A 27,185-nucleotide genomic window follows, 5' to 3' on the forward strand; every position below is an offset into this window, starting at 1 on the left:
GATAGTTCAATAAGATTTCATTAGAAAGGGGAAAAGGGTAGGCTAAGCAGCCTATTACAGGTCAAAGTAAAAGCTTAAAATATAGGAAATAAGACTAATCATCATCTTTTTCTTCATCTTCATTTTCATCATCACCATCTTCACCATCATCATCATCATCATCACCATCAATACTATTGATTTCTTCATCATCATCATCGCTATCTTTAGCATAGTCTTGGCAATGTGGATCTCTCAACCATTCATCGTTATATTCTTCTTCATTTTCTTCATTTTCAGTTTCTTCTTATTTATTTTCTTCTTCTTCTTCAGTTTCTTTTTCTGTATGTTCTTTATCATCAGAAAGGTCGGTGGTATGACAATCAGACCAGTGATCTGGAGGAGAATGATCGGGTAAAACTATAAAAATGGCCAGAATAATAAGGAAGAGAGAGGTAGAAGTCATGTTTTTTCTAGAAGATGATCAGTAAGAAAGTTGAAAGAGGTATATTAAAAATCAAGGTTTTAAAGGGTTTTTATAGGAGAAAGAGTTTGTACGAAGAAGAGTATTTAATGTTGATTAGTATGAAAAAGAGGGGTATTAATGGTAGGCGAGCATGAAAACAAGGAGGTGGTACGAAAAAGTTGTTTTCTTCGTTGTTTGTGCGCGGGACAGTCAGAAGTTTGAATGATAATTAGATAAGCTTTAATAACATGGTTTAGTTCAATCAGTATTGGTTTTTGAACCTGTTAGATAGTACTTTGTTGGTCAAAAGAATATTTATTTGCTATATTAAATGCGTGGTAGAGGATAATAAAGTAATATATGATGAGTATCGATACTGCTTTTAGTTGGAGTGGTATCAAAACTCGTTTTTAAAATCAAAATATATGTTGAGTATCGATACTGCTTTTAGTTGGAGTGGTATCAAAACTCGTTTTTAAAATCAAAATATATGTTGAGTATCGATACTGCTTTTAGTTGGAGGGGTATCGAAACTCGGTTTTAAAATCAAAATATATGTTGAGTATCGATACTACTTTTAGTTGGAGTGGTATCGAAACTCGTTTTTAAAATCAAAATATATGTTGAGTATCGATACTGCTTTTAGTTGGAGTGGTATCGAAACTCATTTTTAAAATCAAAATATATGTTGAGTATCGATACTGCTTTTAGTTGGAGTGGTACCGAAACTCGTTTTTAAAATCAAAATATATGATGAGTATCGATACTGTTTTTAGTTGGAGTGGTATCGAAACTCGTTTTTAAAAATCAAAATATATAATGAGTATCGATACTGCTTTTAGTTGGAGTGGTATCGAAACTCGTTTTTAAAATCAAAATATATGTTGAGTATCGATATTGCTTTTAGTTTGAGTGGTATCGAAACTCGTTTTTAAAAAATTCAGATATATCTCTAGTCTCAATATTGATTGTTATTTGAAATGGTGTCGAAATTGATATTGATTTTTGGTTAAGTATGATAAATATTATATGTGGTGCATCTAATTTGAGATTATAAAAAGCAAAATAATATATTTTTTATAATACAAAAGGAGTGTTAAACAGTTACAAGAGCAGTTTAACCAGCATCAATATTCAATGTTAAACATCAAGATCATTTCAAAAAGAGCCAGATCATTGTATCAATATTACAATCACAAAACTTTGAAGTAAGGAAACTAGAGTTGGATGAAGATCTAGTTAGGGTTTGTATCAAGCTTTTTTGTCTCGAGAAGGGTATTGAGACCAGCTCGAATCTCTGGATCATCCAAAATGTTAGGAGTACTAAGGAGGGAGTTAGGATTGAAAGGTGGGGTAGACATTTCCATATCGATAACCTCATTTGCAAGTGGGGTAGAATCCACAGCATCATTATCAGCATCTTGCACACCAATGTCGGAGGGCATTTCACTCTCATTATCAGAATCAAGCCCTTTTTCTTTAATGACATCAGCAGGCAGAAATCGCTTGAAGCTTTTCATGGTGTCTACACAGTACTCCATGTTTGCAGCATAGGAAACCACTTGGGCATGGGCTTTCTCCAATTCAGCTTCGAAGTTAATTTTTTCAGCTGTCCGTTCAATTTTTTCAGTAGCGAGGGAGATTTTGGTTTGAGCAAGTTCTTTCTCCATAGCCTGAAAAGAGTTGTTCAGTTTCTGATGCAGTGTCGTATGTTCAGTAAAATATTTCTGCATCTCGGCAGCATAGTCCTTCTTAACTTTCTCAAGAGATTGTTAAAGAAGGTCTTTGTCCTTCTTCAGCTGTTGATTCTCATCACTATATCGGTGAAAGCTAGCCATTTCACTGTCAAATTACCCCACAGCAGCAATTTTTATCTGGAAGGGAGATATGGTTAATGAGTATCGAATAAGTAAATTAAGATAAGAGTAAGGGAATTGATAGATATTTACTTTTTCAATGGAAGAACACATGAGTTGGAATCGTTCATCTATGCTGATTTCAGTCATTGCCCGCCTATCTCGAGGGAGTATAGTGTTCAGCACAAGAGCTTCACCGAGACCAGGTACCGCAGGTTCAGATAACAAAGAAGCAGTTTTTTGGACTTTGGTATGATCTCGCATAACAAGGTTAACCTCAAAATCACCAGTGGACGAAGAAGAGTCAGAAGCAATAGGTTTTGTGGTGGTTGGAAGGGTTGAAGACTTGGAGGGTATAGTAGCAGGTGTAATGTTTGTAGTTTTTGCTGGTTTGCTTGATTTTGGGGCTAGTGGTGCTGAAGTTTGGCAAGGGTCTTTTTCTTTTTTTTGAATGATGTCCAGGGTCGACATTTTTATCTAGGGAAGAAGTAGGAGCTTGGGAAGAAATGCAATCTGTTGGTTTTTTCTTGCTCATAAACCTATCCAGCGATTTCGAGGACTTGACTGGAACTTGGGGAATACAAGATGCCATATCTGTGAATAATAAGCAGTGGTGATCAAATACATCGTTTAAAAGAGGATAATTATAGAAATCGGGAATCTCTTGTTTGATTTGAGGAAAAAGATCTCCAGTCATTTTAAAACCATTAAGCATATATTCAAAATAACATCGAGGAGTATTAGAAGGTAATTCAGTGGAATCAAAAGTTTTCCTAAGCACTTTGTCAGAGGAACAAGGTTGTAGGGGACATGGAGTAGTTTTACATGGCATGACAGATTGGGGAGGTAAAGAATCTTGACCTCGAAGGACAGTACTTTTTAAAAAGTATAAAGGAGCGACATAATTATCGGTGTCCGGAAGATCGACGGTTAATTTGGGATTGCCGTATTTATCAGCACCAGTTCGAGCGGTGACTTCTTCCTCAGTGCCGTTTAGAAGATCCGTTACTCTAGCGGATTCTCCAAGACTCTTCATCGAGGCAGGTTTAGACACTGAAACAAAGTCGCAACGGTAGACTAGTCAAATAAAAGGTTCGAGATAGAAGAGGGATGGGGTGTACCGTACCATTAATGTTAAAAACAGGATGTACCAAAGATGGAACAGCTATCGAAGCAGATGACTCCCATTGCCCAGATACAATGATAGGGTATAATGGCCATCTGAAATCACTGTCTCAGTTTATCCTTAAAATACCGGCGCGGTTCATTCATTTTTTGGGATAAAAATAGCCACTGGGTACTTTTATACCATATTTGTTCTTTTCATTACGTTCAAGAAAGGAATAGTGTTTTTGGATATCGATGAGATGAATTCTTTTGGAGGGCCGGACATCGGGTTCAAGATGAGAATTATAAAAATTACAAATATGCAGCAATCTCCAGAAATTGTCGATACCTTGACCAGGAGAAATGACCAGATAATTCAATACTTCTCTATCGAGGTGAGATAAGGGAAGACACAAACCGTCAGCCAGTTGCCCAACAGTAATAATGGTGGTTTTGAGTTCGCCACTTTGGCATTGAGTTCCTTTAGTACTTCCAGCATAATGTCGAAGATGAACAGAATCGGGTATTTGGTAGGCAGCTTTAACTAGGTATAAGTTGGGTCTTTTTGGAAAACAAGGTTCAAGCCACCACTCCATATGCTATGATTGTCCATAACTTCGCGATCGGTATCTGAATCTTTAACCTCGAAAGGATGGCAGGAGAGACCATCAGCAATATACGAGGCATGCCATTCCGGTTCATCAGACTCAGTTTGTTGGGATGACGATGCTGAAGAGGACGAATTCACTCGAGTTGCAGATTCAATACTTTCGTTTGACATGTCGGTATCACTAGAAATAATAAATTTTTTATTAGAATTATATCCTTTATCTGAGCCACTGTCGCTATATCTAGTATAAGTATATAATATATTATTTACTAAGCACGTATTAAGGGCACGAGATGGTGATGTCGGGGTTCGAGGTGAAGAACTGTGTCTCAAACGCATACGTTCTTGACGTCGAAACCAGGATTGTTTAGAGAGAGTGCGTATAAAGTTAACACAAGTTTTTCTCCTAGCCATACTGTCAAAGATTATAATTCAAAATCTAATTAGTATAAGGATATACAGGTAATATTGAAACATTCAAAGCCTAAACCCTAAGTAGAATAATCTGGAGAAAGAAGATGCATGGTGAGATCAGTTAAAATATTATCACCAAACGTTAAAATGGGAATAAGAAATAGCATGATTAAGTTACTTTTTAGTACTAACCTAATATTATACAGAGAGATTTGTTGAAAGCAACAGCAAGTACAACCAAAACAGAGCTTTTCTGAAGACGTTAATGGTGGTGGGGTTTAGATGGGTTGTTCTCAAGATTGTTTGTAAAGTGAAGAGAGAGAAAGTAAAACAAGGTTTTTATATTTTCAATAGTTAGGAGAGAGAAAGTGAATACGGAGTTTGTAATTTCGAGGCAACTGGGTGATACACAATTGTAACCGCTTGATTTTTTGAATTTGGAAATGGGTGAAATTTGTTTTTGTTCTCGAAACATTCAAATTTTTCAGGGTTAAAATTTGAAAGTTTCGAGAGGGGGCAATGTGGTGGGCAAATATCGTCACCCCGATATTCCAGCCCGAGTATGGCGATATATCGATAATTGGTAAGTAAGTTTGTACATTGTAGGTTTCAGGCGGGAAAAGGAAGGAAGAAGAAGAGAATGGACACGCGGCAACTATTGATTGGTCAAAGCTATTCTCAAAGTACTATAAAAAGACTGGAAAAGAAGAGATTGATTCATTCCAAATTCATTACACAAATCTGTAAAGGAATAACGAGAGAGAGAGAGAGAGAGAGAGAGAGAGAGAGAGAGAGAGAGAGAGAGAGAGAGAGAGAGAGGAAAAGAAAATTGTAACCAACACTGTTTAGTAATAACCAGATTCATTTCCATTTTGATTCAATCTTTATCTTCATCTTTAGTTCTTCATTTCTTTTCAATTGAAGCTAGTTTCTATGATTACTACACCACCTTCAAGGCGAACTGCAGCATGTCAGGCCAAGCGAGCAAGCATGTGTCTTTATTACCATTGCCTTCTGATACAATCACAGCATATTCAGAATGAACCAAAGAAGGATGATCCACACTCTACTGAATTCCTGATCTCACAACCCAAATTTTTGTTCGGGTATGAGAATAGGCCTTGTAGAAAATTGAAAACTGTTTCCTCCTTAACCTCATCAACTCCCATAGTTTATCACTGTTCTTGAAACACTTCTCTTTCCATCTAATTTTAAGGAACTTCAAAGACTGAAACGAGTATAAAGCTTCCTCTAAACTCAACTCATACTGTTGTGTATCTTCATTGGTCGTGATAATGGCACAACCAAAACAGGCTCAGTTGAGATTGAATCACTATTCCTGATTGAATCACAACTCAACTCACTATTATTGTTGATGATGAGGGTGTCTCAATGGATTAGATTGATGAAGAAAGTTATGCAATACAGTGATCTTCTTTAAGTCAAAGTTTGAACCATGTGCATACCTGAGCTTCAAGAGTTTCAAACTTGTATGTGAATACAGAAGTTCAATGCCCACAAACCAATCATTTTATATGCTTTTCAATCTGTACATGAAATGCAAGTCTCTCTCTGCTCCCTGCAGTGTCACAACATCCTAGTCCCCACACTACATCTTTACCTATGTGTATGAACTAAAATTCTCCACTTACAATAACTCACTCTCTCTCTCTCTCTTTCTCTTTTCCTTTTCTTTTTTCTTCTTTTCTCTTTCTTCTTTTCTTCTTTTCTTCTACTCCTCTCCCTCTTCTTTTTTATCCCTCTCCTCTTTTTCCCTTCTCTCCTGTCCCTCGATCCTCTTTCATCCATCCTCTCTTCTCTCTCCACGTATTGCGGCAGTTATCTTGCAGTTATGATTCCGCTCTCCCTCTCTCCACGTCTCGCAGCAGTTTCAGAGTAGTTGGGATACCACGGATCTGATCCTATGCAACCTCTTTCCCCATACTATACCGCATCCGGTCCCATTGTCACCACTAACCTCCTAGGTCATGTATACGACCCATACAAATGCCCTCTCTCGGTCTTATTGATGGTCCGCGAACAACAAATGGGCCGAGAACTAGCATTTCTCATCTCATACACATTTCGCGGTATACTTCTCTTTCCTGACCCTACCACTCTGTCCCCCTATCTTCTTTCTCCCAGCACGTGTCCTACGTGCTCCCTCTGTATTGCCACCTGGAAATACGGCGCACGCGCCTCGTACTTTGCCTCTTCGAAAATCGAGACTCTACGGACCCCTTTCCTTGGTTCTTTTGTTGGTTAATACCCTTTTGCCCTTGCCCCTTCAAATCTCGCTCAAACCTCTCTCTTCTCTCAAAACCCCCAAAACAGCAAACCCTCACCATCTTTTCGCCTTCCTTTTCAACTTCCTTTTCTTCAAACTCTTCCCACTTCTTCCCCCTGTTATTTCCTCCGATAGCTCTCCAGCACAGTTCGTGTTCTACGACCCAGGTTTGTCTTCCCCCTTAATCTGTTTACCTTTCCTCTCATTATTTGTTTTATTCGCTTTTGAGGGTGCTGCTTCCTCATTTTCTTCCTTTCTAAGATTGTATATCTATCTTTTTGTAAACTACCCTCGTAGCACTGATTCCATCATGTCTGTATCGGAATCGGAGGCTACCTCAGCCACCCAATCCTCCGCCACCAAATCCGATAAATCTGGATCCTTTACCCCTAGATCTAGCCATCACTCCACGGACCGATCTGAGTCCCCGACTTCTGATTCTATTGAGCCCATCGCTGTTCCATCTACTTCTGGGAGGAAACCTTCTCTGCCTCCCTCGCCATCCTGCTACCGCAGACCCAACCTAGATGTCGTTAAAGCCGCTTATGGCATACCTAGTGACATTATTCTAGAACACGCGTTCAAGGCCACCCACTTTCCTCACTTGGTAACACCGCTATCTATCTCGCCGCCATCAGGGCGGATAGCGGCTGGTTTGTGTTTTCCCTTGACTCTTCTTGACGTCGAGGTCTGTAACCATTTCAACATTCCTCCGTGCCAAGGCATAGATAACTTCTGGCGTGTTATGTATGCCACCAACCACTACAATGAGACTCAATCTCCCAAAATCCAACTCCGCGGTATCCTTGCTCACTTCTATATAAAGAAAAGCACTAAACTTGGGAGTGTGGGATATCAATCCTTCTGCACTCGTCCACAAAAGAAGTCTTTTATTCTTCACATCACCACTTCTGACAAGGTGTGGCACCAGTATCCGTTGTATGTGTCCGGGAGTTTTTTATCCGCGGACCTCCCTTCGGAAGTTTCTCTGAGGCATCTCCATTTCCTAACAAGTGGTAAGTAAGCCGTTTTGAGTCGCAGTATTTATGTCTCACTTGTCTTTAATTTGTCTTTATTGTTGGTGATGTAGGTTGGAGACCCGACTCGCGATCCCAGATATACAACGGCGTTTACTCAGAAAATTTCCAATCCCTTCGCGAACTAGGGAGTGCACAGTGCGAAGTCCTCGGCATTGATCCGGAAAAAGCCACTCCTCTCTTACTTGACCCTTCTCTAAAAGACATTGGCAAATACCAAGGCCCCCTCTATCGTCTGCCGCCCCCTAAAGAAAGAAAGCCCAAACCATCCCCACCTCCAAAAATAAAACGTCCGGCTCACAAGTCCTTCAACTATACCACCAAAATCTTTCATTCACGAGCTGTTGCCCAACGTGTCGCTGCTGCTAAAACTAAGACTACTACTGCGAACACCCTTCCTCCTTCGTACTCTCGTGTGGCTGAGTAGGAAGATGATTTTGCCCATACTTCCACTCCCCTTTCTGCTACCGCTATGGATGTGAACAAGTACAAACTTTGGGACAGCGACTCTGATGGAGATGCGCCTGTTGAAGTTTCAAACAAGAGCCCTCCCACCAAAAAGGCCAAACTTACTTCTACTGCTCCTCCTCATACTACTGGCCATAATGAACCTTCGCGGTCTGTTATATCTTCGCGCCGCCCCAGACAGGATTCCTTTTCAGCTGGTCCTTTAACATCTGGCCCTGTCGAAGTTTGGCATCCCAAGTTCAGGGCAAGGGATCGCGATGTCACTACGCGAGACTCAGCTTTGGAAAATCCAGCTGTTGCCACCTCTTTGTTTTTCAGCTCTCATCTCCCTCGGGATCAAGCCTATGGAGATTCTGGTACCGTCGCTTCCCATAGGGCCTCCATTTACACTGGATGGGAAAAGGTGTGTGTTATTAACTTTACTTGCTCATTATCCTTTGTACTACCCTTTATACCCATTATGTTTTTGCAGTTGAGTCTAGATATTGGCTATGTGCTGCGCGGCCTTACCAGCACCGTGGAGAATTTGGAGGCGGCGAAGCAGGAAATACATGGCCCTGATGGCTGGAAAGCAAAGTATGCCAAGCTGGAGAAGGATAGGGACGATTTGCGGATCACGGCAATCAAGGCCCACAAGGAGCTCCAGGTGGCTGAGGACAAGCACCGTGACTACGTAGCGGGGGTCAATTCTAAACTGGAAAGCCTCAAAGAGACGGAGAAACTTGCCACTCAAGCTGCCGTAGACAAGGTCGTAAAGAAGCCGCGGAGCGATTCCGGAGTCTCGCTGCGAAGAAGATTGCTCGTGAATTACAACAACAACTCGATCAGCTTAGTGCTGCAGGTCGTCTTCTTCCATCACCTCCTCCCGTTGCAGATACACCATCCGTGGTATCATCGACCGTGCATCTTGAAGCTGCCGAGACCACTACCCCTGATGTGACTACTCCCATTACTAATGTTGACCCTTCTCCAGTGGAAATGAACGTAGACACCAGCACCGCTGTCGGTGAAGAGGAAAATATTTCTCATGAAGAATTGAATACTGATCCTCAGCAGTAACACATGTCAGATTTCTTTCTTTGCAGATTTCTTTGTGATTGTAATTTCGGTGTTGAACAATTATCTTCTGTATGTGTTTGGACAAATGCTTCATCGACACATTACATTTGCGTAGTAGGTGTCAATCAACTTGTGTTGTACTCTTTTTGCACTGTAATTTACTATCTGTCATACTTTTCGATTCCGGCTTTCTTCTGATTCGTTATGCATTGAAGCCATTAATCTATATGGAACTTTGATTCAATATCTTTTTCATCATCTTTCCAGGATCTACCTTGATTTTAACCAAGTTGTTTGCAGCCCTTTCATTTGCAAACTTAGTTAGCTGTGACACTAGCTAGGGTTGCCCCCATGTTGATTCAGACATTTAGTCGTGAAGGCTCTTCTTCCCCACTTTTAATTGCTTGTGAAGCTAGTCCGGTTGCCCCCAGTTTGATTCGACATACAATCCGCCGAAGGGGCTCTTCCCCGCTCTCTCTTTGTATAGCTGTGAAGCTAGTCAGGGTTGCCCCCAATTTGATTCGGACTTTCAGTCCACGAAGGGCTCTTCCCCCCGCTCTCTCTTTGTATAGCTGTTAAGCTAGTTAGGGTTGCCCCCAGTTTGATTCGGACTTACAGTCCGCGAAGGCTCTTCCCGCTCTCTTTTTATTATAGCTGTGAAGCTAGTCAGGGTTGCCCCCAGTTTGATTCGGACATGAAGTCCGCGAAGGGCTCTCCCCGCTCTCTGTTTATATAGCTGTGAAGCTAGTCAGGGTTGCCCCCATTTTGATTCGGACATGAAGTCCGCAAAGGGTTGTTCCCCCCCCGCTCTCTCTTTGTATAGCTGTGAAACTAGTCAGTGTTGCCCCCAGTTTGATTCGGACATACAGTCCGAGAAGGGATCTTCCCTCCCCCGCTCTCTTTGAACCGCTGTGAAGCTTGTTGGGGCAACTATATCCGTCCCTTATTTGATTTCTATTATCTACTGCTAACTCGATTGGAAGAAGTGCATGTTTATTTCATAGTCATAATAATAAACAATACAAAGAGTGCGCTATCAAATACAAAAAGACTAAACAAAGGTCCTAGTCATGGCACTTTTTCAACATTCTGATATTCCACGGCCTCTCTATCTTTTCTCCTGTCGTAGTCTGTAATCCATAAGTTCCAGATGTACCCTTCTTACTGATGACATATGGACCTTCCCAGTTTGGCCCCAACTTCCCGTCGTTTTCTTTCTTGGTGGCAAGAGTAACTCGTCGCAGCACATAGTCCCCCACCTTGAAACTCCGTGGCTTCACTCGTTTATCATACTGTCTCTGCAGAGTCCGATGGTATTCCTCCAACCGAATACGGGCTATCTCTCTTCTCTCTTCAACAAGATTCAAATCCGGGGCTAATATTTTCTCATTCAGTCCACTTTCCACAGCCTGCGTTCTGGTCGTGGATTCTATCATTTCTACTAGAATGACGGCCTCTACCCCGTACGCCATTGCGAACGATGATTCATTAGTGGATGTTCTTGGTGTAGTTCGATATGCCCACAGCACATGATGTAACTGTTCAGCCCATGCCCCCTTCCGCTCTTCCAGTTTTTTCTTAAGGTTATCCATAATGACTTTGTTTGAAGCCTCGGCCTGTCCATTCCCCTCCGGATTGTAGGGGGCTGAGAACCCTTGCTTCACTTTGAATGCTTGAAGGAAATTTTGGATTTTCTTCCCAGTAAACTGTGTCCCATTATTCGCGACGATTGTATGTGGCAATCCAAACCTGCAAATGATATTCTCCCATAGAAATTTGTTCACATTCTCTTCCATGACCTGTTGCAGCGCCACTCCCTCCACCCACTTGGTAAAGTAATCTGTTGCCACTAACATAAACCTCCTTTTACCGCTTGCCATGGGCAGCGGTCCAACTATATCCATTGCCCACATGGCGAACGGCCACGGGCTGAGCACACTGTGTAACGGCTCAGCGGGCGCATGTATCAGCGGTGCAAACCTCTGGCATTTTTCACATCTTTTGGCATATTCTATGGCATCTCTCTTCATGTATGGCCAAAAGTACCCCTGCGAAATCAAACGGTGTGTGGTTGTTCGCCCCGCTAAATGACTTCCACAATCCCCTTCGTGCACTACGGCCAACACTTTCTGAACATGCGGCGGCCCTATGCATTTTAACATTGGTCCGCCGAAACTTCTTCTATATAGATTCCCGTCTAGTAAAGTGTATCTTTGGCTCACCTGTTCCATTCTACGCCTCTCCTGTGTGTTTTCAATCTCTACCCCCATTAGGAAAGTCTTGATGGGAGCTATCCAACCAGGATCAATCTCCGTGGTAAGACAAACATTATCTACTTCCGTGGTACTAGGCTTGTTCAACACCTTTATTTCAATAGATCGCCCCTCCGCCCCTGGTAATATCGCCGCGACATAAGCCAATGCGTCGGCATGTCTATTTTCTCCGCGATTCAAATGGGTAAACTTAATCTTACTGAATTTGCTCGCTTTCCTTTGTAGGACCTCCAAGTATCTTGCCATCCTTGGGCAGCGAGCCACAAATCCCCCATTCACTTGGCACACCACCAGGTTAGAATCAGAATAAACAGATAATTCGCTCAAGCCCAGATCTTGTGCCAAATCTAAACCCGCTATTACTGCTTCATACTCTGATTCATTATTTGAAGCCGCGAATCCCAGTTTCATTGATAACTCCAGCCTAGTATTCTCAGGAGTTACCAGGACTACGCCTATTCCGTTCCCTGTATCTGTAGCAGAGCCATCCGCGAAAACTCTCTACCCGTTCCGTGCATCCCCCAATGGGTCACGGTTAGGCTCTCCTTCGTGGTCCATTACCATCTCCTCTCCCCACGTTGGGTCCTTGGCTGGGAACTCTGCCAATACCTCCGCCATTGCTTGTGCTTTTTCTCATGGTTCCGATTTGGTGCATCAATTTCATAGCAACCGAAAGCATTACCGCCCATTTTAGCATTCTTCCTAACTTTTCCGCCCTCAATACCGCCGCGAGAGGCAGATTTGTTATTACTACCACCGAATCGCCTCGAAATAAGGTTTCAAATTTTAGGGCGAAAAATACCAAAGCCAAAGCGTATTTCTCAATTCAGCTGTATCGGGTCTCTGCTTCTAACATGGTCTTGCTTTGAAAGTACACTGGCTTTTCTAATTTGTCAACAACTCGCACCAAGACCGAACTCACCGCGTACTCCGAAACCCCCAAATACAAATACAGTTTCTCCCCCTGTTCTGGTCGCGACAATAAAGGCGCCTTCCCTAGATAATTCTTCAATTCTTGGAAGGCTTCTTCACATTCCACGGTCCATTTGAAGTCTTGTGTTTTTCTCAATAATCGATACAGTGATCGACATTTATCCGATGACTTTGAAATAAAACGATTAAGTGCCGCGACTCTCCCTGCCAAACTTTGCACCTCCTTCACATTTTGAGGGGACGGCATTTCTATCAGCGATCTGATTTGTTCAGGATTCACCTCTATACCGCGGTGTGTAACTATGTAACCCAAGAACTTTCCAGAAGTTACCCCAAAAGTACATTTCTCGAGGTTGAGCTTCAGTTTATGCGCCTGCAGTATATGAAAAGTCTCCTGAAGACCTTCCAAGTGTTCTTCCTCCGACATGCTCTTTTCCACCATATCATCAATATATATCTCCATCCCCTTTCGAATCTTCCCTTGAAACATTTTTTCTCCTAATCGTTGGAATGTCGCTCCAGCATTTTTCAAACCAAAGGGCATCCTGGTGTAACAGTATGTGCCACCCTCCACCACGAACATGGTCTTTTCCTGATCCGGGCCGTGCATAGCGACCTGATTATACCCCATGGATGCGTCCATGAAAGAGAACACTTTGAATCCTGCAGTTCTGTCCACTAACTCATCCACCCGCGGCATTGGGTAACAATCTTTTGGGCACTCCTTGTTCACGTCCGTGAAGTCAACACACATCCTGACCTTGCCGTTCTTTTTTGTGACCGCGACTATATTGGACAACCATTTTGTGTACTCTACCTCCCTTATTATCCCCGCCCCTTTCAATTGTACAACCTCCTCGCGAATAGCCTCTGCATATTTAGGACGTAAGCTTCTCATTTTTTGTCTAACCGGCTTAGCACTTTCATTCATGTGCAAATGATGACATGCAAACTCTGGGTCTAAACCCGCGATATCTTCAATCGCCCATGCGAACACACTTGAATTTTCTGTCAAGAATCGCACCAGCTTCTTTTTCCATTCTTCTAGAAAGTCAGTCCCTATGGATGTAAATTTCTTTTCAACTCCCACTCCCAAGTTAACTACTTCAATCGCATCCAACGTCTTCGGTCCCAACGGCGACTCGTACCCTTTTGTCACTGCTGCTTCCTGTAGTTGCTACGCGAGTCCTTGTTCCTGAGATGGCCCTTCCCCTTTGGTTCCTCGGACCAATCTCTTCACCGTGATCTGATGGATGTTCTGCGCTGCTACTTGATCCCCCCTGATTTCATATGTTCCCCCATTCGTGGGGAAGCGGATCACTTGATAATATGTCGATGGAATGGCTTTCATTTCATGAATCCATTTTCTCCCTAAAATTGCATTATACTGCGACCCAGAATCCACCACCATGAACCTAGTGAATACCGTCGCCGGGCCTGCGGTCACCGGCAGCGTTACCTCCCCCTATGGGCTCACATACCGCCGTTGAACCCATACAAATTGGTTTGAGGAACCTTCAACTGGTTTCTGTCGATGCTCATCTCCTCCATGGCCCCTTTAAACAATAAATCAACTGAACTGCCGCAGTCTATCAACACCCTCCGAACTAGATAATTTCCCATTGCTATGGTAATCACCAAGGCGTCCTCATGCGGGGAAATTATCCGCTCCAAATCTTTCGGGGTGAACATAATGATTCCGTCGGCCGTCGCGGCTCCACTAACTAACCGTGGTACACTCACCACCTCATTCACCTGTCGTAGGCTTGCTGTCTTTCTTACCTTGTCCCTATGTGTGTTCCTCCCCAGAGTCTCTCCACTAAAGATGACATTGATCGTACCCAAAATCCTAGCCGGAGCTGGCACTCTCTCGGCCTGACGCACTTCAGCGACAAACTCTCTGAGCATTCCTTTTTCAATCATCCTCTCTACTAACCACTTCAAGGCATAACATTTGTTCGTGGCATGGTTTCTAATTTGATGATACTCGCAAAATGGTTTCCCTTCTATCTCCTTTGGGATACTCCGCGGCCCCTCATAATATTGGTGCTCCTTAATTAGAGACAAGATTTCCTCTAATGGTCGGTTAAGAGGAGTCTGTTCCATTTCCCGGTATGGCTTCCTCTCTCGCACCTCTCTTCTACCCCGATCTCGTGTCCTCTCTGGCCCTCGGTTCTCCCCTCTATAAGATCCTCTCTCTCTGTCCTCTATTCTACCTTTACCCTTTCGATCATCTCTTTCAACCTCCTGCACTGCCTTCCCCGACCTCTTCTGTTCCTTTGCCGTTCTCTGCATTATATCCTCATATCGTATGTATTTCTCTACCTCCGGGTACAGAGCATGCAGCGTAGTAATTTCAATCTTAGATACCGACTCATGAACTCTGGTTCCCGATCTTAAACCATGCTGGAAGGCTATGACCGCCATATGTTCATCCAGGCTTTCTACTCTCAGCGTCTCCTCCTTGAATCTGCATAAAAACTCCCTCAATGATTCTGCGGCCCTTTGTTTGATGTTGAACAGAGCCGCGATGTCAACCACCCTTCTCTTCTGGTGAATGAAGTGATCGACAAATGCGCATTCCAGCTCTTCAAACCCTTTAATGCTCCGCGAAGCCAACCGGTAATACCAGTCAGAGGCTCCCCCCTTAAGGCTGGTCGGGAACATCATACAACGGAGCCCATCATACTTACTCTCTTGCCATAACGGCATCTGTTGCCGAAAATGGTGCAAATGATCAGTAGGGTCTCCTTTCCCATCATACCGTTCAAACCTCGGCTGGGAGAACCTCTTAGGTACTTTGGAATTCCATATTGAATCTGCTAGTGGATTTTTATTGATGCTCGCTACCTCCTTCTGTGCCGCGCTCTGGTTCTCTCTTTCTGCTACGCGATTCACTTCCCTATCTTTCTCGATCATAGCCTGAACTACCCCTAAAGTAATGCCCACTGTTGGTTCGACGTCCGGTAGCGGGCACTCTACATTCTCCCCTTCCGCTTCACTGCCCCTGGGATCCCTCTATTCTGTTCTACCCCGTGTAATCTCCTTCTCCTTTCTCAACTCATCATTCTCATCTCTTAACCTAACTATCTCCTCCTGCAGAAGTCTGGTGGCGTCTGCCGCCACATCTGATACTTCTTCCTCTCCTACCCCTTCCATCTCAGCACTCTCTACTTCCTCAATGGTTTCTCTGATTGCTCCCTTCTTAGGTCTTCCTACTCCTCTTTTTGCTATAGTGGCCATTTTTCTCCTATGCGTTCCCCACAGACGGCGCCAAAATGTATGAACCAAAATTCTCCACTTACAATAACTCACTCTCTCTCTCTCTTTCTCTTTTCCTTTTCTTTTTTCTTCTTTTCTTCTTTTCTCTTTCTTCTTTTCTTCTTTTCTTCTACTCCTCTCCCTCTTCTTTTTTATCCCTCTCCTCTTTTTCCCTTCTCTCCTGTCCCTTGATCCTCTTTCATCCATCCTCTCTTCTCTCTCCACATATCGCGGCAGTTATCTTGCAGTTATGATTCCGCTCTCCCTCTCCCACTCCTCAAGTGGCCTTCCAGAGCGGTTGGGATACCGCGGATCTGATCCTATGCAACCTGTTTCCCCATACTATACCGCATCCGGTCCCATTGTCACCACTAACCTCCTAGGTCATGTATACAACCCATACATTATGCTTGGCACCGAATAGCCCAAGATGGGGGTGGGGGGCAATAAGAGGCCATGTGATACTCCTGAGGGGTTGACAAAATTCTCGAGTTGAATACCAAGAAGCCATGTGATACGTACGCCTTGTAGGTGAATTTGGGAGGTGGTATCACAGCATCTAGAACTAGCCCCCTATGACAATTGCGATCAGCAGGTGCCTTGGACCATTGTTTCTGAATAATGGTCCATCTAAATTTTAAACAACCTCTCCGGTGAAGTATGGACACCATCTAAAACCCAGTTGAACATGATTGCATGAAGACCTTCATTTGGTTTGAGCGTCTTCTGCGAGGAATTCCTCATACACCAATTACACCATTAACTTCTCAAATATTCCGATTGAAAGAAGAAAGAAACAACTTCAATTTTGTTTGTAGGGTTTCATAAAGATTGGAGTAGAAAACAATAATATATACATGTGATGCATGTTGTTTTTTTTTTTTGGGTAAATGATGCATAATGGTTTGAACATTTTGAGTATGAATCAAAATATTTCACACACGAATATGCAACTTTTTTTTAATTAGAATTTTAGGATTAAAAATAGAGAGAAGAGGAACCCTATCAAAGAGAGAGAAAGAGAGTAACAGGAGGAAGAGAAATACTCACGGTAAGTTTGGACTTCGGAGAGAGAAGGAGCGAGTCATGAGAAAACCCTTCGTGAGAGTATATTTAGTGTTTCGAAATTTCAATTTTTAAGTAAAGGTCTGTAAACGGACGTCTGTCTAAGAGTGGGGCTATATATATATATATATATATATATACGGTTTGTCTAGAGTGCCACTCTAATATTGCCACTCTAATCTCACACTTCTCCTCAGCCGTCCGATCCACCTCAAGATCTGATGATCTAATTCACTCAAAAAATCCGATATTTCAAAATTTCGTAATATTTCAAAATCTAAGAAACGAAATAAACCAATACGCGATATTTGAGAACTCTCTCTCTTGGCTTCTTCTTCTCCACTCAATTCTTACTGACGAACGCAAACTTACTGACGAACCACTCAATTCACCCAATATGACAGAGTTCACCGCGAACAAGTGGAAAAATTAGGTTGGTTATAGATCCCAAATTAGATCTGATCCGAAAACAAATAAAATAAATAATCCTCAATTTGCATGTTTTGTTTCAATTCCCTCTCCTTTTCCCCCAATTCTGAAGGTCAGTTTTTCTCATCGAAAATTTAACTAATTAGAGATTACTATTGTTTTTTTATCAGGGATTTTAATGTAATTGGATCTATTGATTGTGATAATTTCATCATATTTGTTGTTATTTATATTGTTTATGTTTCTGATGCTAGTAGATTGAAATTGACGTTATTTTAATTTGTGAATTTGATGGATAGAGAATTGGAGAATTGGGGATTTAGGTGAATTAGGGATCTATAGTTCAAATTTGGGGATTAGAACTGCTAATTGTTTTTTATTTTGGTAAAATGTATGGATTGAATGGGAGAATTGGGAATCTATGAAATGATGCATTTTAGGTGAATTAGGGATCTAGAATAGAAATTTGGATTTTAGGTGACAGAGTTCAACAGAAGGTGAACTCTGTCAGAGTTTTAACTAGCATATTCGGTGAACTCTTTCAGAGTTTTGAACTCTGTCAGAGTTCGGTGAAGTAGCATATTCGGTAAACTCTGTCAGAGTTCGGTGAACTCTATCAGAGTTTTGAACTCTTTTAGAGTTTTGAACTCTGTCAGAGTTCGGTGAAATAGCATATTCGGTGAACTCTATCAGAGTTTTGAACTCTTTCAGAGTTCGGTGAACTCTATCAGAGTTTTGAACTCTGTCAGAGTTCGGTAAAGTAGCATATTCGGTGAACTCTATCAAAGTTTTGAACTCTTTCAGAGTTTTGAACTCTGTCAGAGTTCGGTGAAGTAGCATATTCGGTGAACTCTGTCAGAGTTTTGAATTCTGTCAGAGTTCGGTGAACTCTATCAGAGTTTTGAACTCTGTCATAGTTCGGTGAAGTAGCATATTCGGTGAATTCTGTCAGAGTTCGGTGAAGTAGCATATTCGGTGAACTCTGTCAGAGTTCGGTGAATTAGCATATTCGGTGAACTCTGTCAGAGTTCGGTGAACTCTATCAGAGTTTTGATGTTTAAGTTATTTACACTGTTTATGTACATTGGGATTTTTGTCTGTTTAAGTTATTTATATTTTTAATTTTTTCGATTTATTGAAATGGAGACAGAGACATCAATCAATATTGAAGAAGACGTAGTTGGGTCTTCGCCTACTAAAGGCCCCTGCTCAAGGCACGCAAACATCGAAGTCCGGTGGAGAGTTCACCGTCTCGGTGATGATGATCTAATTCACTATCCGAAGGTTGGTTACTATTTTTTTTTCCTTTTTCTAAACTGCATAATTGAACATATTTATGACATTATGTGTTCATGTTTTTCATACCAAATGTTTCGAATGTCAAAGATTGTCTCAGAGAAGAATGAAGGTGCTAAAGAAATTGAAACTTCTCTTCCCCTTCAGACACATATGGCCGACTAGAATATTATCACATGCAAGGATAATTGTAAAAGGATGTATTTGTGGTTACTCATTCGAGATTCTCAATAATTTCAAGTGAACTTTTAGAGAGACAAGTAATGATCCATGACTCTCTTGCTTATCTAACTTGGAGGTTTTACGTTCAGCTCTTTCTCTTCTAGGAATCTATCTACACTGTATCAGATGAATCTGTAGGTTTGTCTCAAGATTATATATGGTCTTCGTTACATATATTTCTATTCTTTGTTTTGCCTCATCTCTACTCCTAATGTAATGATAATAGAGTACGTACACTTTATGAGGTTGGTCATGTAAGCTTTTCTTGCCATTTGATCACAGCCTCACAGGAGGTGATTATGACAGTCAATAATATAAAGCTTTGCAACAACTTATTCAGAGCAACTTGTTCAAAATATCTGTTGATTGTTAATTGTAGTATTACCTTTCAACCTCTGTCCCTAACAATTAATGTTGGGGAAATTTCTAATTCAATTACGTCTTCTGCTGCATTTTTTTTCGATAATACCAGAACCCATTTTCGGCTACATTGATATACCTTAAAGTAGTTATCTATCATTCAGAGTTCATGCTGTCCTGTTACAAATCTATCTTCATCTCGTGTACAGAAATTACCTATCAATTTTTCACTCATCTACTGACACCTCTCCTTATACCTGTCAAGTATTCTAGTCTCCTCTCTTTTCATTGTTCTGCTTTTCTTACTGAATCTCCATACTGTGGCTTCACCACCTAAGGCCAAGTCCCAATTCATTCGTTGAGGTAAAGAAAGCAGGTGAGGCTGTAGGAGAAAAAATTGGCATTTAAACTATTGTATGTGTTTAAAAGTAACTGTGACAATGTATTTTACAAATACAAGTTACTACACTTGGTTTCTCCTCTACAAGGATTTTTTGTGTTCAAATTTGTATAACAGAGAAACAACTAATCGATCAGTCTACACTTTGCAAGCCAGATCGGACACATGGCTTCTTAACCAAACGGTGTCAGCCACGATGGACTGAACATCATCATTCCTATGCCACTCCCACAGCGCATGACTAGTGTTCACAACCTTGAACCTTCCATGCTCGAAACTTGCTTCCCTAAAAAGTGATATTTCTGGTTTGGGATCAATATACCTACACAGACAAATATACTTAGTTACTTACTCTTCACCCAAAAGGAAAAAAAGAAAAGTAAACATCATTAAAAGGTAGCAAGTGCAATAGTAACATCAACAATTAACTTACTTGCTAGCAAGGCCTTCACGGTTTCCCCCATCACCAATGGTGATATGAACTGGGCCGCAACTGTCAGCTTTGTCACTGTAAACGCGTGCCTGGTATTGCATTTTGAGAGACAACTTAGTCAGTAGAAATTAAAGCACTCATGTAAATAAACCAAAATATCTTTGCACTTTGTGCTAACTGGACCAACGTCAATAAAGTCTTATCATCACCGGATTATTATAGGATTTCTAGCAGGACTGTCTTATGTCCGTTTGAACTCTTCATAGTCACAATAACATCAGACAATAAACAATCCAGCAAGGCAATCTAGTTGACAAGTAAAGATATTGGTTTAACCCAGAACTTCAGTAATATGAGATCAAGAAGTTTATTTTATTTTAAGATTTAACTGGTATGTGTACACCCCTTTATAAGTTCTACATGTATAATGATGTCAAAAGGTGCACTGCGGCAGGAAAATAAATGTCAAAAGATAGAAAATTGTCAAATAGAAGTTGTTTCAAGATATAGGTACTATTGACATAATCATATAGGATCATATCAGTAAATAACTATATAATTCTAGGCGTAAATTATTGATCTGGTTCCCTCAATCCTCTTACTGACTCAGTGACTCGTGTTACGTACAAAAGATTCAGATAATTTTGTTTTCCTATTATTGTTATTGTGGTCGTTGTTCTTATTGTTACTGGTTTTCCTATTAGCAGAGCAGCAAAAATAAAAGTAGAAGGAAGATTGTCTACGAAACTTACAAAGCGTTCATATGCATGAACATGACCAGCAAAAACAACATCAACACGAGCCCCGTACAGCAATCCTTCCATGGATTTCTTCATACCATCAGATTTCTTCCAGTAATGAAATCACAGAGCTTTAATAATCTCATCAGCACCTGAGACGGTGAACTCTCCACCAGACTCGATGTTTGCAACCGTCGATCACCTTCAAATACACATTTCAAACTCTGACTCTGACAAGCATTTCAAGTACACCAGTGGCTTTATTTCAAGAAATGCAAGTATTCATGTCACACGCATGAATTGGCAACCCAAAAAAACATCAGTCTGCACTGATAACTTCTGCAAACTGTGAGCTTTCTGCAAGACCAGCAAGAAGATTATTTAGTATGGATTTTCTAGGAAATCCTTCCATCTCCTTATACTGTTGGTATAACTTCCATGCATTTTACAATGGCATTTTAAAATTCCACACTTAGGCGAGATGGGTCACGAGCCTGCACTAATATCGTTTCAGCCATGGTCTTCAGATTCTTTGGATATATTAGAATTCCAACTATCCTGCAGAATGAAAAGTCGCTAAATCTTTTGAGAACATAATTAATTAATCTGAAGTAAGGATTTTCAGATGAGGTGATTTACCCGATTGCTGAAGGAGTATTCTTTTACGTGTTCTCTTCTGAATAACCCATTATGCCTGCTCAAAAGTAAGGCATCGATGTCTTCCTTGGGTGGCAACGTGAACGAATACGAGTAACACTTTTGACCTGAGCGATACCGTGATAATCACGAAGAAGCACACCGATTTGAGATGGTGGTAACCTCTTCTTAGCAAACTTACAGATGTTATCCTAAACCAGAAAACATTATATGAATAAATATTATAAAATAGATTTGAGGTTTTTATTGCTTACATCTTGAGATTGGACTTTGAGCCTGGTGAGCTTCTCTTGTATGTCAAACCCTATGCTTCATCGAAGAGATCTAGTTATAAGAAGCTTAGATCGAAAATTGAGAAACTTTCTGAGACTGAATAATGTTCTTGTTGATCAGAAAATTGATTAATTGTTTGGTAAACAGTTTTTCTAGATTCGAAAATTTCTGGAGTGGAGAAGAAGACGACCGTGAGAGATGATCAAACATTTCGCATTTTTTCGTTTTTTTTTATTTTGAAATAACTCGAAATTTTAAAATATCGGTTTTATCAGGGAATTAGATCATCAGATCTTAAGGCGAGATCGGACGGCTGAGGAGAAGTGTGAGATTAGAGTGGCAGTATAAGAGTGGCAGTATAGCCAAACCGATATATATATATATATATATATATATATATAGGGAAGGGATACAACCACAGGTACTGTAGCCATATTATGGGCACAGTGAATCTCGGCCTTTTATCTGGTGCAATCCAACGGATGTGACCAAAATTTGACTGAAGCAATCGCGAGTTCTAAATCACGAAATATGGGAGGGTATTTTAGGAAACAAAATTTGACCGAAGCCAAAAATAGAATTTGCTCTCCAAATAGAATCGCGATTGCTCTCTCCTCTCTCTTTCTCTCTTTTGAGAAATTGAAAACAAAATTTTTCAAAGTGCAATCTATAATGGAGGTTCATTTGGCATTTTGGATCTTAAAGGTAAATGCTTAACTTTTCTGTAATTTGTTTAATTTTTCTGTAATTTGCCTACTACACTTTAATGACAGCTAACGAGCACTTCCCCGACTGACGATAGAGCTCTATTTTAAAGAAACAGAGAGGTTGAAGAGTTGTAGCTTTAAGTTAGTGGTATTAATGGAACTAATATTGAGAACAGAGATTTTAGCATTTCTTCTTTTGAGTGAAATTTGGAAATTTGAGGAGTTGGGGACGAAGTTAAGGGATTTGGGTTTTGAGGGGAGAGCTTGAAATTGAAAGTGGTCGTTTGGTTGGAGTGGAAGTGAAGAGGTTTTAGGTATTGACTCATGGGAATTAGGTAACAAGCAACATATATATTTACATTTGTGAATACCACTAATTTTGTGCATGGACAATAAAGTTGTGCTTCCTTATCACCAGGAAATGAGCTATGTGGAACTGGAATTTCTGCAAATGTTGATGCTAAACAGTATTCTAGAGATGCAATTGCCCTGAGAAAAATTCTCAACGAACTATATCAGGACTCCACAATAAAACCGAAATTACTAGCACCAGGGGGCTTTTTCGATCAGAAATGGTTTTCTACCTTTCTACAGGCTTCAGGGCCTGATGTTGTCGACGTAGTGATGCACCATATTTACAACCTTGGTCCAGGTGATGATCCCAATCTAATGCACAAGATCCAAGACCCACTTTACCTTGATAAGATAAAGCAGACATACAAGGACGTTGAGACAACACTTAAAAGTTTCCCGTGGACATCTGCTTGGATTGGAGAAGCTGGTGGCGCATACAACAGTGGTGGAAAAACTGTATCACACTCCTTTCTCAATAGCTTTTGGTATGTTTCTCAAGTAATTAGTAATAGATTTTTATTATGTCAGTGTTCATATATTGAACATTCAGTGGTTTTAACTGCTTTCTCATGCTCTTGTTTTTTTAACAGGTACTTAGATCAACTTGGTATGACATCAACCTTCAATCACAAGACCTTCTGCAGACAGTCGTTAATTGGCGGGAACTATGGTCTGCTGAATACTACAAACTTTGTCCCCAACCCAGATTACTATAAGTATGTCATTGCCTCATTGGAGTGAAACCTTGTCTCTTTTTTTTTAGATAATAAGTGAAACCTTGTCTTAATCCAGTCATTTGCATGTAAGATGTCTACTGTTGCTGTTTTGATTCCTAATACCTCTTTCTTCCTCTATCAGTGCTCTTCTTTGGCACAAATTAATGGGGAAGAATGTTCTTCGGGCTACTCATAACGGCTCTCCTCACTTGCGCGTGTACTCTCATTGTTCCAGGACCAAGGTATAGTTTTAATCTTTATGTTTATATACAGGTATCTATCTTTTTTCCATCTAGTTGTTTTTTTTATTGTTATCTTTCTTTTTCGTACTCTTTAACTTCTCTCTGTTTCATAAGCTAATCAGCTATAAAAAGACATCCTTCAATTCTGTGCATGTTGGTTTAACTTTTGCATTTCATTTTCTATGACGAACGTTCTAACATAGGTTTCATTTTACTACATGTCTCAGCCAGGGATTACTCTGTTACTAATCAATATGTCTAACTCTACTTCATTCGATGTGTCGGTGGTGAATGATGTGAAATTACATCCGACGATTGAAGAGTTGAAAGGTGAACATGCAAGAGAAGAATATCATTTGACACCCAAAGATGGAAATCTTCAGAGTAATGTCATGTTGCTTAATGGGTCCCCTTTGGTGCTTACAAAATTGTTAGGCATTCCAGCCATGAATCCTGTTAATGCTGATCGTTCTTCCCCAATACGCATTGCTCCGGACTCAATTGTCTTTGCTACTTTGAGGGACGTCCTGGTTCCTGCTTGTGCTTGAGAGTGGTTTATTCTTGGTGCCAATAACTCAGATATTAAAAAGCAAGAGACAGTGCTATTAAAACTGATTCTATTTGCTATTGGTAGGCCATTGGAATTCACCCAGAATAGGATTTAAAGAATCATGTGTATTTCATAGATATACAATGTTGTTCCAGTTCACCACTTGTTTTGGTAAAACTCAAATGAGTGACAACCAATATAGACTTACAGTGCAAAATAAAAACCAATATAGACTTACCCTTACCTGTAACTGGATTGAATCTCTTGAATACCTTTTACACACTGCCCAGAAGTTGGCAACTATATAAAAGAAATAAGTACACGACTTGGTTACATTTTGAGAGCATGCAAATCAGATAAACTTAAGAGTACTCTAAACTTAATGCGCAGAAAACATATTAGAAGTACCATCCTCAGTGGGCAGACTTTGAGAATCAAAGACATGCTAAATGTAAATAATAATTATTGAAGCAAAGGTTGAAATTTATTGTTGACACTGTCAAACAAATTTTACAAATATATGGTAAAGCAATTCAAGCTTTCAGAGAATTCCCATGAACTTAAAGTAAGATAATGTAGTGAACAACACAGTGTGTGCAGAGTCTCAGTAAAAGTGACCATTCAGACACAACCTGGAGCCTCAAAGTTCGGCAAGGCTATGAAGGCAATGGACAAGGGAATGACAGATAAAAGAGATTGCATATCGGTAAGAAGTGGATCCAAATTCGGGATATCTCCACTTTCTGTAAGTTGTAATGGCTTCCCATTTAAAGCCATTGTCTGGCTTCTAAGGTCACCATCTGGTGTTAAGTGGTACTCTTCTCTCATTAATGTTCCATCTGAAGCTTTTCTTTCAATCCATGAAACTGATTTCTGGAGGCCATGCACGAAAGAACCTTCTGAGGGACTTCTCTTTCCTATATGAAGGTCGCTATTCATATTGTTTCGAACCATAACATTAAAATTGGTCTGGTTGCTTAGGTTGATGAGGAGTAGGGTAACACCTGCCTGAAAATGAGAAAACAGTACATGTTAATAGACTATCTTGAATGATCATGTGTCTGAAAAAAGATGACGGTGTCTTTTATGGCCTATACACAAAAGCATGCACCCATTCAACATGGCTAACTTTCATTCTAAGGAACCTTTCTTCGATATCAGACATCCTGAATTGTTGTAATATCAGATTTCCACAATTAAATGGAGGTCACGTGTCTGAAAAAAGATGACGGTGTCTTTTCTGGCCTATACACAAAAACATGCACCCATTCAACATGGCTAACTTTCATTCTAAGGAAGCTTTCTTCGATATTAGACATCCTGAATTGTTGTAATATTAGATTTCCACAATTAAATGGAGGTCACATATAGCTTACTGGAAATTTTTGTTTAATACAAACTGCATAACAATGACGATTACAACCTGCAGTGTCACAAATTAGCACAAGTTGAGATTTAATAAGTAAGATCCCACCTATGAGAACCTTACGATAAATTTAGGGTGTCGCTAGCTAAGAACAACGCTGTCTACCGAAACAAAGAAAAATTCACTAAACCCTGGATATTCTAATACTTCTACAAAATCAGCTCGTTCATGCATTTGCACCACATCTATGTGGTGTTGGAAGTTCATTTGTGAGCCAATAGTTTTATGATTCTGCAGTCCTTTTTTGGTGCAATTTAAAATAATAATATGGAACTCACTCTTCCTTTGGAACAATGGGCATAAACGCGTAAAAATGGCGATGAATTGCTATCAGCAGCAATGACTCCTTTGCCCATAAACCGATGCCACAGCAGTGCACTGAACATAATAAATCCATCAATGGAGGAAGGACATTAGAATTAGAGTATCACTCAAGTATAAATGCCGTTTCAATCTCAATGAAAATTTTCTTTGCCTGTAATAATCGATTGGGAACAAACGTTGTCGTCTTTGAGGAGACCATAGTTCCCACCAATTAAAGTCTGCCTACAAGATACTTTTAGTATTGTACTTGGATGTCATTCCCAATTGATCTAAGTACACGGAAATGCATGGATATCATCTGAAAAAATCTTAAAATCCCAAATCCCTTTAACTTCGTCCCCAACTCCTCAAATTTCCAAATTTCACTCAAAAGAAGAAATGCTAAAATCTCGTTCTCAATATTAGTTCCATTAATACCACTAACTTAAAGCTACAACTCTTCAACCTCTCTGTTTCTTCAAAATAGAGCTCTATCGTCGATCGGGGAAGTGCTCGTTAGTTGTCATTAAAGTGTAGTAGGCAAATTACGAAAAAATTAAACAAATTACGAAAAAGTTAAGCATTTACCTTTAAGATCCAAAATGCCAAATGAACCTCCATTATAGATTGCACTTTGAAAAATTTTGTTTTCAATTTCTCAAAAGAGAGAAAGAGAGAGGAGAGAGCAATCGCGATTCTATTTGGAGAGCAAATTCTATTTTTGGCTTCGGTCAAATTTTGTTTCCTAAAATACCCTCCCATATTTCGTGATTTAGAACTCGCGATTGCTTCAGTCAAATTTTGGTCACATCCGTTGGATTGCACCAGATGAAAGGCCGAGATTCAACTTTTATGACATATTTGCCATTAGGGGAGATGGAAGTATAAATTGTACTATTCCTAGGAGCATTTTAGATTTGCATATTAAATGCACATGATAATTTGAAATAAAAGATGTAAGTGTAGGAAAAATAGTACGCTTACAGTGTCAAATGCGATAGTTGGCAAGGATTTTTGTTGGACTTTTAAGATGAGAGGATATAATAAGATTTAATTTTCCTCTTGATTGTGATCCTACTGTTAGTCAATCATCTCTTGCTTGGTTTCTGACTTTGGGTCCTGATGTGTTAATTTGTGCATGACAAGATACTATTGATAGATATTATTGCGTAAGTTTGAAGCGTGCCAATGAAATCATCAGCACAACCACTGAGGAGATGGTGTTAAAGGCTAAACAAGGTGCTATTATTGCTTAGCATTCA

At 40.4% G+C, this 27,185-nt stretch overlaps 3 protein-coding genes and 1 pseudogene across 13 annotated transcripts; 1 reads left to right on the forward strand and 3 right to left on the reverse strand.

Annotated features, from left to right (window-relative positions):
- Positions 1-13,962: 13,962 nt before the first annotated feature.
- Positions 13,963-15,408, reverse strand: LOC147516045 (uncharacterized). Its single transcript, XM_086593151.1, has one exon. It carries the CDS (start codon positions 15,406-15,408, stop codon positions 13,963-13,965), a length of 1,446 nt encoding a protein of 481 aa, XP_086449277.1.
- A 4,099-nt stretch (positions 15,409-19,507) lies between these two features.
- On the reverse strand, positions 19,508-21,870 carry LOC147516046 (putative purple acid phosphatase 20). Of its 6 annotated transcripts, none has more exons than XM_086588743.1 (6): positions 21,607-21,870; positions 21,335-21,459; positions 21,190-21,253; positions 20,708-21,052; positions 19,956-20,044; positions 19,508-19,844 (listed from the first exon to the last, which is right to left on the reverse strand). In XM_086588743.1, exons 4-6 carry the CDS (start codon positions 20,789-20,791, stop codon positions 19,661-19,663), a joined length of 357 nt encoding a protein of 118 aa, XP_086444869.1. In that variant the 5' UTR covers positions 20,792-21,052; positions 21,190-21,253; positions 21,335-21,459; positions 21,607-21,870; the 3' UTR covers positions 19,508-19,660. The 6 variants fall into 6 exon arrangements, with proteins under 6 accessions (XP_086444869.1, XP_086444868.1, XP_086444867.1 ...); XM_086588742.1 differs by having other exon boundaries at positions 21,335-21,543; XM_086588741.1 differs by having other exon boundaries at positions 20,708-21,253; positions 21,335-21,543.
- Positions 21,871-22,055: 185 nt separating this feature from the next.
- Positions 22,056-24,417, forward strand: LOC147516047 (heparanase-like protein 2). Of its 5 annotated transcripts, none has more exons than XM_086588734.1 (6): positions 22,057-22,330; positions 22,428-22,667; positions 22,751-23,171; positions 23,277-23,402; positions 23,545-23,644; positions 23,872-24,417. In XM_086588734.1, exons 3-6 carry the CDS (start codon positions 22,957-22,959, stop codon positions 24,190-24,192), a joined length of 762 nt encoding a protein of 253 aa, XP_086444860.1. In that variant the 5' UTR covers positions 22,057-22,330; positions 22,428-22,667; positions 22,751-22,956; the 3' UTR covers positions 24,193-24,417. The 5 variants fall into 5 exon arrangements, with proteins under 5 accessions (XP_086444863.1, XP_086444860.1, XP_086444861.1 ...); XM_086588735.1 differs by having other exon boundaries at positions 22,443-22,667; XM_086588737.1 differs by lacking the exon at positions 22,428-22,667 and having other exon boundaries at positions 22,056-22,330; positions 22,985-23,171.
- A 220-nt stretch (positions 24,418-24,637) lies between these two features.
- On the reverse strand, positions 24,638-26,217 carry LOC147516048 (heparanase-like protein 1; annotated as a pseudogene). The gene is made up of 4 exons (XR_015213003.1): positions 26,121-26,217; positions 26,052-26,074; positions 25,899-25,998; positions 24,638-25,202 (listed from the first exon to the last, which is right to left on the reverse strand). The product of XR_015213003.1 is annotated as a heparanase-like protein 1 (transcript).
- Positions 26,218-27,185: the final 968 nt, after the last annotated feature.

Source organism: Coptis chinensis, chromosome 2 (genome assembly GCF_015680905.1).
Source record: "Coptis chinensis isolate HL-2020 chromosome 2, ASM1568090v1, whole genome shotgun sequence".
Taxonomy (NCBI): Eukaryota; Viridiplantae; Streptophyta; class Magnoliopsida; order Ranunculales; family Ranunculaceae; genus Coptis; species Coptis chinensis.

Bases quoted from the DNA above. Each gene is read 5' to 3' on its own strand.
- LOC147516047 (XM_086588734.1), top strand. From the start codon at position 22,957: ATGCACCATATTTACAACCTTGGTCCAGGTGATGATCCCAATCTAATG. The intron at 23,403-23,544 runs GTATGTCATTGC...TTCCTCTATCAG, and splicing joins CCCAACCCAGATTACTATAA to TGCTCTTCTTTGGCACAAAT. The intron at 23,645-23,871 runs GTATAGTTTTAA...TACATGTCTCAG, and splicing joins CTCATTGTTCCAGGACCAAG to CCAGGGATTACTCTGTTACT.
- LOC147516045 (XM_086593151.1), bottom strand. From the start codon at position 15,408: ATGATCGAGAAAGATAGGGAAGTGAATCGCGTAGCAGAAAGAGAGAAC.
- LOC147516046 (XM_086588744.1), bottom strand. From the start codon at position 20,791: ATGAAGAAATCCATGGAAGGATTGCTGTACGGGGCTCGTGTTGATGTT. The intron at 20,045-20,707 runs GTAAGTTTCGTA...ATGCAATACCAG, and splicing joins TTCATGCATATGAACGCTTT to GCACGCGTTTACAGTGACAA. The intron at 19,845-19,955 runs GTAAGTTAATTG...TTGTCTGTGTAG, and splicing joins CGTGAAGGCCTTGCTAGCAA to GTATATTGATCCCAAACCAG.